General features: G+C 38.0%; 1 protein-coding gene across 1 annotated transcript in view; it reads left to right on the top strand.

The window, feature by feature from the left end:
• Positions 1-7,096, top strand: part of LOC128602444 (protein downstream neighbor of son homolog) — a 10,522-nt gene extending 3,426 nt beyond the window's left edge. Inside the window, exons 3-10 of the mRNA XM_053616246.1 lie at positions 1-172; positions 1,739-1,917; positions 2,100-2,278; positions 2,690-2,804; positions 2,929-3,066; positions 3,933-4,131; positions 4,750-4,965; positions 6,150-7,096. The exon at positions 1-172 is cut by the window's left edge and continues 32 nt beyond it. Coding sequence (XP_053472221.1) covers positions 1-172; positions 1,739-1,917; positions 2,100-2,278; positions 2,690-2,804; positions 2,929-3,066; positions 3,933-4,131; positions 4,750-4,965; positions 6,150-6,287 — 1,336 coding nt within the window. The 3' untranslated portion in view covers positions 6,288-7,096. The remainder of the gene's footprint in view (positions 173-1,738; positions 1,918-2,099; positions 2,279-2,689; positions 2,805-2,928; positions 3,067-3,932; positions 4,132-4,749; positions 4,966-6,149) is intronic.
• Positions 7,097-9,149: the final 2,053 nt, after the last annotated feature.

The raw sequence follows: 9,149 nt of genomic DNA, 5'->3' as shown, positions 1-9,149 counted from the left end.
CCGTCTGGAAGTGTGTAGAGAATATCCAGCAGACTGGAGCCTGAAGACCCGAGCGCTCGTCACCTCCCCACAGTCTTTCTCCTGGGCCGAGCATCCGAAAGCTCAAGAGGAAGCCCAGGGCCTGAGCTTGCACTGCAGGGCAGAGTACACTCCTCTACCACAGAACATCCAGGTACTGTTTAGACGTAGTTCATAAGAGAGTTACGCTTTCGTACATCATGCAGCAGACTGTGATCTGAATACAGTGGGCCTTAATCATCAGGGTTGTGTAGAAACGAGTGCAGGGACTTGAGCTCGAACAAATCCTTGAAAAATGATCTGATTCATGAAACATACAACGTGATTAGCAGCAAATTATTGAATATATTTGATTTACGTTGTTCGAATGTTACACTCAAATTAAACGCCATGTTTCCATCCGATTTTATGACACCTGATTGTTTTAAAAATAAAGAATTTGTTGTTGTTTATTTCCGTTTATTAGTTATTAAACAACTAATAATGTAACAATTAAACCTGATGGGTCACGCAGAAGTAATCCAGGCTGTGTATGCTGAAAAATAAAAGGGAAAGAGAGAGTGGCGTTTGAGATTTTTTGTACACACAAATTTCTAGTTCAGTGTTTAATGTTATTCTCCGAACATCGTCAGGTTTGCAGGTTGTTTTTTTTGTTTGTTTGTTTGTTTTTTTTTGGCAGAAACCACTTGTAATCAATCATCTTCATCACCGGACTACCGGACGATGAACGTTTATATGTTGCTTCAGCGTTTTCCGAGCAGTCAATGAAGGGGACATGTGGGACATTCCCTGTCGGTGGAATTAATGAGACAGGATATTAATACATACTTACACTACCCGTCAAAAGTTTGGGGACACTCGAGTGAAATGTTTTCTCATGATCTTAAAAATCTTTTGATCTGAAGGTGTATGATTAAATGTTTGAAATCGGTGTCGTAGACAAAAACATAATCGTGCCGACATATTCATTTCTTTCATTAGAAAACTAACATTTTATTTACGAAAATCTTTTATTAAACGGAATATTCGGTGAAATATTCCGAAAAGCAGCCGATAAGAGTCCAGCGTAGGTGGGAACTCCTTTAATCCTGTTTAAAAAGCATCTCAGGGAGACTCCTGAAAAAAGAAATCTGTTGAGATAATGCCAAGAATACGTTTCTGGAAATGCTAGAGATGCAAAAAGGGTGTCGACTTTGAAAATGCTAAAATATTAAATTATTTTGATTTACATAATTCCCATAGTTCCATTTGTGTTCCATTTGTGAGTTTTGATGACTATTATTATTATTATTATTTTTAAATGTGAAAAAAATAAAGAACGGGTGTGTCTAAACTTTTGACGTGTAGCGTACGTGGTCGCGCGTTACATTACAGGATAATACAATATATGATACGATGATTAATTGAATGTTTGGGCAGGCCTCATCTTCTCGCTGAGATGTTTAATCTCAACTATGGGAGTATGTTAAAACCTGAGGTGGTTGATATTATATAAATATTATATGGTTATTATATTATATAAACATGAGTAGAGGTACTGCTGGGTCTCGTTAAAGTTGACGGTTTTGGTACGGTTAGCTTTGCAGAGATGTAACCTGTACAGCCTTTCAGTAACTCATTTGAACTTATCGCTGTGATTGCTGACGCTAGCTTTGGTGTGCTGTTTGGAAGATGGTGCAGATATTGACATGCATTAACTCATACTCATACCCCCCCACAGGACCCTCGCAGCTGCGCAGAGCTCCGCTGTGGTTTCCAGCAGTGCCTGCAGTACTGGCAGCATCCTTCTCTGCCGTGGCTCTCTCTGTTCCCCAGGATCGGTGCCAAGCGCAGTTTCTCTGGCAAGAGTACGCCATGGGCACAGGATGCAGTCGTACAGCAGAGCCTGATGAGCGAATGGTGAGCGATGGAGATAACACTCTGTTATATACGCGGCTGTACACGCTAAACTTGTCTCGTTTGTTAAAGCGTCTGACTCGGTCCTGTTTGTAATGAATCTCGTAACTGTTTTATATCTGTGTAATTCCTCTTCTCTTATTTTAGCTGCTGGTATTAACGTATCCTTTTCCTCCATTTTACAGGTCGGTGAGCTTGACTTCTCTGTACAGTCTCCTAAAGGCCAAACTCTGTCCATACTTTTACCTGTGTTCCTACCAGTTCACCGTGCTTTTCAGAGCAGCAGGACTGAGTGGAGCTAAAGGCATCACGGCACTGCTTTCCCCAACCACCAGGGGCCTGCGTGAAGCCATGAAAGCTGATGGTAAAAAAAAACAAAAAAAACACACACAAAACACGACTGTTTACTAAAATGACCCAATGTACTGTAAGATTCAGAGCCAAGTACACGAAAGCTCATAGACAACCACAGTATGTGTGCGAGCTTATTGCAGCTGGACTGAGACTGAAACCACGCTGATGGTCCGGGTCATGTGGTCATCAATAAACTTCCAGCTTCATAAAAACTTTAAAACAGTCCCTTTATAAGAAGGCAGTACAAGTAAACATATTTATGCAGTGATTATAATGTAGAAATAATCTATATATGGTTTAAAAAAAAGTTTGACAAAATTCAAGTGAACCACTTGGTGAGAATTTTGAGAATCACTCAGTCCTACTTTTACCTCAGCATTTGACGCATGGATTGTCAGGATGTTGTTGTGTTTCTCCGCAGGGATAGAGTTCTCGCTCCCTCTACTGGAAGAGAAAAGGAAGAGCAAAGAGAACAGCTCCTCACATCTAAATGCCAACTCTCAGCCGACTGACGGAGATGAAGAAAGTAGTACCTTGTGAGTATTGAGCTGCAGTATTATTATTATTATTATTATTATTATTATTGCTTTTTAAAAGCTCCAGTGTGACTTTAGCTACTTCAGTACTACAACGCAACACTGATGCCTCTTTCTGTTTCAGGACATCAGAGTATAGTGATAAGGAAGAGGAGCAGGAGGACATGCAGGAGGAGGAGGAGGATGATGAATGTTTCTCCTGGCTGAAAGAAATGGGGGTGCAAGACAAGATCAAGAAGCCTGATGCCTTCTCAATCAAGCTGTATGTTAAGCCTTTTTCTATGGTTTTATTTTTAATGCTGTTGATATAACAGTAGGCCTTTCTGTTTGTCAGGTCTATATAGCTCTGTTCAGACCGGCCCCTCTTCCGTTTATACAGCAGCATTTCTTTTGTCATTGCAGATAAATCATTTGTTTTATTTGGCTTAATTTACGGGTTCGTGTTGGCTCGCTTTTGTTATTTTTTACATATCTTTTAATTAATGCCGATGATATAAAACGAGTGGTTTTTTTTTCACAGGACGGTTTTCTCGACGCTACTTTTATTCCCCGACCTAACAAACTAGCACGAGGATTTGTTTTTTTGATCGAGACTCCAAAGATCTTCTGTATGTCGCGCCGGATAAACGTAAACGTAATAAAGATAAGATAATACTTTATTAATCACAAGATGGAGAAATTAGGGACAAGCAGTTTAAACTTGATCGTCTATTCCTAACGCAAAAGTGCGGTAGTCCGTGCACGTTATATTCAACGTTAGGTTTACGTTAGTTAAGTCTTCTCGTGCACACTCCGGAATTTTCTGGATTTTCATGAATAGCAAATTTCTTCGTAAACTTTTTTTTACAAATTTTTTTCTTTATTAATAATTATGTTCTAATAGAGCTTGATAAATCAGACACAAGGAGTGAAAATACACACACACACACACCCTCACAAATAGAAAGAACATTTAAGGTCTGATTGTGGTTTCCTGTTATTTAGTTCATTATTTAATTATTACCCGAAGACCTGAAATGACCGTGGGTCCTTATTAAGGCCAACATGCCTCCATCCCCTTTTTTCAACTTTCCAGCAAGTCTGTTGTTATTAGAATAACAGAATAACACTGTGTATCACTTCCGTCAGGCGTAAAGAGCACGACGAGGTACGACTGGACCACAGGCCCGAATCGGTAGTTCTGGTGGAGGGCTCAAACACCTTCACCTTGATCAACTTTCTCATCAACTGTAAGAGCTTGGTGGCTGCAGCTGGACCTCAGGCAGGGTTACCCCCAACACTGCTGGCCCCAACAGCGTTCAGAGGAGCTACACTGCACACGCTGAAGGTGAGGAGCCAGAGTCTTCTACGCCATTATATCGTCTTTTACCCATTTACAGCAGTTATTCAAATTTTTATTCTGTCCACTGAAAAAAAAAAAAAAAAAAGGCACGTACACAACCGGTCAAAAGTTTGGAGACACTCGACTGAAATGTTTCTCATGATCTTAAAAAGCTTGTGATCTGAAGGCGTATGATTAAATGTTTGAAATCGGTGTTGTAGACAAAAATATCTTTCATTAGATTACAAAAAATAATTTTTTAATGGAGGACTCTGAGCGAAATATTCAGAAAAGCAGCCGATAAGAGTCCAGCGTCAGTGTGAACTCCTTTAATACTGTTTATAAAGCATCTCAGGGAAATTCCTCAAGAAATCGGTCGAGAAAACACCAAGAATACATTTCTGGAAAAAAGGGTGTCTACTCTGAAGATGCTAAAATGCTAAGTTATTTTGATTTTGGATTTTTTATCACAACATCATTCCCATAGTCCCATTCGTGTTATTTCAGAGTTTTTGAGGACTTTTTTTTTTTAATTATTATTCTAAAATGCGTGGACAAAATTAAAGAATGAGTGTGTCTAAACTGTTGACGGGTAGTGTAAATGTATTTGCTGTGTTATTCCAGGCACGGAGTGTAAATGTGAAGACTCAGGTGAGGACAGGCTATCAGGATGTGTGCAGTCTGGAGGTCACTGGCCCCATAATGCCCCATGCACTACACACACTTACACAGCTCTTGAGACCAGCCCAGAAAGGAGGCTTTTCCATGGCGCTCTACACACACGAGCCTAGCGCTGTTCTAAATGTTCCAGTCACCAAGCCGTCTGAATCTGACACACAGGTAATGTTACTCTCGAGCAATAACATGTTCGTTTTGTTTGTTTGTAGATTTCATTGCCAGAAAACATGAACTATGACTGTTAAATGTTCATTAAAGACATGCATGGTAGGTTGGTTGGTGTGTCTAAAGTGTCCGTAGTGTATGAATGGGTGTGTGAATGTGTATGTGAATGTGTATGTGAATGTGTATGTGAATGTGTCCTGCGATGGATTGGCACCCTGTCCAGGGTGTACCCTGCCTTGTGCCTGATGCTCCCTGGGATAGGCTCCAGGTTCCCCGTGACCCTGAAAAAGAGTAAGTGGTAGAAGATGGATGGATAGTCTTGCACTCCAATGCAAAACGAAAGAAGGAAAATCCATTACAGTTAGGAGAAGTGGACAGTAGGGTTGTGATTGGAGAGTTCCCTCACTATTTGTTGACTTTTTTTTTTTTCTTCCCCCAAATACAGATTAAAATGCACTTCCATTACGGTCTGTCTGTTAATTTTAAAGAATTACTACAGTGCTTTTCATCCCTTTCGCATTTGACTGCAGCTCCCCGAGATATGTCGATAAATCATACGACAGCATTTTCTTTTTCATCTGTGCAGAGTGTACTGAAAAGCATTCGGCTGTGTAAACCTTGGATATGTTTCGAACCGTAACGCAGCTAGTGCGAAATATCGCATTCAATATCAGGGGCGGCTGTGGATCAGGTGGTAGAGCGGGTTTTCCACTAATCGTAGGGTTGGCGGTTCGATTCCCGGCCCACGTGACTCCACATGCCGAAGTGTCCTTGGGCAAGACACTGAACCCCAAGTTGCTCCCGATGGCAAGTTAGCGCCCTTGCATGGCAGCTCTGCTACCATTGGTGTGTGTGTGTGTGTGTGAATGGGTGAATGAGACACAGTGTAAAGCGCTTTGGATAAAAGCGCTATATAAGTGCAGACCATTTACCATTTTACCATTACCAATATTTAAATGGTGTCTGTGGTGCTTAAGGGTTTATTTATTTATTTATTTATTTTTTCTTTTATTAATCAGTAAAGTTCTCAATATTTCTGCAGCTCAAATGGGAGAAAAAAAATTGCTTCAGAAGGTTCAAAGTCTTTTCAAAATATTCTGACGTCTCATAGTCGTGAAGCAGATCAGGAAATGTTCGTTATGATTATTATCCCTGATCACTTCCTGTTATTTAAAAAACAGGGTAACGTGTCGGAGGAGTTGAGCCGGTGCGGTCTGCAGCAACACACAGTGCAGCAGCTGATGGAGCAGGCGACGCTGGGTAAGAGTGCACTCCGACACCTCGACATGAGGGACCACTCGTACAGCTGGAGGTCCTGATGCCTCACTCTAACCCGTGAACCTGTGCATTGTGACTCCACAACAAGTCAATCGTTCTAAAGGCTGATTGTTTAACCTGATGTCTTTTTGTTTGTTTAGCTGTCAGTAGTTTAACATTAACACTCGACCGAGCGTGTGTTGATGGTGTTTCAAATGCTGGTGAATTAACCGTAGCCTTCAGAATAGAATATCTTGTAATTTCCTAATTTAGGAATTCTGTGCTGAGAACAGAAATGTGTGTGAAAATGTAGCTTTGTTGAATGACAACGAGGTGTGTTTCATTTTAACCTTACACGTGGCATTGTATGTATTGTATATTAAATGAACTGGGATTTTTTTTGTGTCATGGACTATTACTTTTTTTTTTTTTTAAAAAAGTGTAATGTTAATGTAAGCAGAGTAATCATATTCATGCAGTAATAAGTAAGATATAAAGAATAACAAGCTGGCTGCTATTTATGCAAAACAGATGTTAAGGTGAGAAAACCCTTCACTCACACGGCTACTTATGTTCCTGTTGGAAAGCACCGGGGCTTCGTAAGGGGGATTGGGGTTTAGAGACAGAGACTTAAGTAGACAGTATTGTGCGGTGCTTCAAGTCTTTTGGCCAATCCTAACGAACATAACGGGATCGTCTTTTCCATGGACAACTTTTCTCCCGTTAAAGCCAGCTGAAGCCAATCTTTCGGAAAAGCAGGTCATCAGCTCCTTATAGTAATGAAGTCAGTAATGGGGCAACTGTATATGATTCTACCAAGATTATAACCATCTACTTCACAGGATATCTAATGTATTGCAGTGTTAAATACTGTATCCTGTTTTTTATAGCATATATTTTATTACACATATAAACTTATTGTGCCATATAAAACCCAGGGTTAGTCTTAGCAACTACAGCAAAATGCTGGTTTTATTGCTAAGAATGTTTCTGTAAGCAAATAGAAATTACACTCAAACTTTCTGATTCACAGTTTATTATACTCCATTCTTATCAAAGACCACTCTATTTTAAAAGTAATCAATTGTGTTTTTTCTTAAAACTCAGTAACTTATTGCTTGTAGGATTTACACGTGTAAAACCAAATGTACTATGATACAGCTTATTATTGCTATGAACTACAGCAAATAGAATTTCAACTCTCCGTTTTTAATGGTTTTTTTATTTTGCAAAAGTGAAAAATAATTTAAATGTAATAACTTTTTGACTGTCTGAGTGTGAAGCCAAATGCATGATGATATTTATTATTGCTAGGAACTACAGCGAATAGATGTTTTTAAAACTCTTATTTTAATATTTTTACATTTTTATAAAGGAAAAACAATCAAAAGTCAATAACTTTGACTGTATGAGTTACACGTGTAAAACCAAATGCATTGTGATAGTGTATTACTGCTACACTACAGCAAACACATTAATTTATATATATATATATATATATATATATATATATATATATATATATATATATATATATATATATAATTATTTTTTTAATCTTTTGTGGGGCAGAGGACGTCTCTAGTATTTTCTGATCAGCAAGTGCGCTGGACTTTTTGCTTTAGACCGAAACACCAGCTCTGGTGGATTATTTTAAGTTGACAGATGCAGCTGATATCAGCCTAAAAAAACTTTTATGATGAAATGGTGTCAATAAATGTGTTTGGGTTTTTTTTTTTTTCATTGCAAAAAATAGCATGTTGTCTTTTCCCTTTATTTTCTTGTCAAAGTGCACCAGAATACTTCATTTACATGTTAAAATCACAAACACCCCTTCACCTCTTGTGAGTTTGCAGGTCTGTATATAATGCTAAATAATGTTTGTTTAATATTTAACATTTGAGATTCCACACGGACTGCAAGATGGCCCACGCGCTGAATTAAAGCACCAGTACACTCTTGAAAGATTTAAATGAAGATGAGTTGACACAAAGTAGTATATATTGCATAGTAGTATATTTCATATCCAGTTAATGTTTATATATATATATATATATATATATATAAGTATGATAATATATATGACCAGTTTGATGTTAATGATGAAGTAGAAATGCTTTTGTTTGTGGTGAGTGAATGTGAGACTAACAGGAGGCTTTTTACAATTCAGTCAATGTTAATATGAATTAGTAACATTCAATAAATTAATAATCTTACTTTAATCTTCAGAATTTAGTTCGTGTGTTAATGTTAGAGTAATGTGTTTTCTGTTTATGAGACCAGTTACTGTGAAACAACTTGTTGAAATGGAGAGAATAAATTTTTTATTTAATTTCCTTCAGAATATTTTTAAATGAATTATTATTCATTTAAAAGAAGGTATAAAAGGCAGAACTATCGTTATCGGTATCGGCCGATATCACTCTGAATAATCATCTATCGGTGCATCTCTAGTTCTGGCCATCAAAAATGCACAACTACGTCCATATAAAACATCATTGATGTACAAGCCATCCCACGTCTTGTAGAATCCATAGACAGACAAATTCTTGTTGCTCTTAAAACCAATGGAGATAAAATGGTGTGTATTCACATTCCTAATTCAGAATTCTTACCCTTATCTGAAGATTAGTGCTGTATATTTCTGAACATTTCTCATATCAGAATGTCTTCGTCAGGTCATAAATGCCTTGTTATTCTCTTCAGGAGGAAGCGATCATCCCAAAAACATTACATTACAACGTAGAGCTCAATTTTCAGCAGTGTAAAATAGGTATAATATAAAACAGCTGTCTAAGACACTTTATTTTAGCCTAATTACAAAGCATGTAATAGTCACACAAAAATAAAACATTATATTATAAAATGTAAAACAATACTGTGATAGTGTCTCTTTGTCAAGAGTTTACAAATTAATAATCAGT

The sequence above is a fragment of the Ictalurus furcatus genome, chromosome 26 (genome assembly GCF_023375685.1).
Source record: "Ictalurus furcatus strain D&B chromosome 26, Billie_1.0, whole genome shotgun sequence".
Classification (NCBI taxonomy): Eukaryota; Metazoa; Chordata; class Actinopteri; order Siluriformes; family Ictaluridae; genus Ictalurus; species Ictalurus furcatus.
The sequence above is the reverse complement of the archived record's forward strand: the minus strand, read 5'-3'. Positions and strand labels throughout refer to the sequence as shown.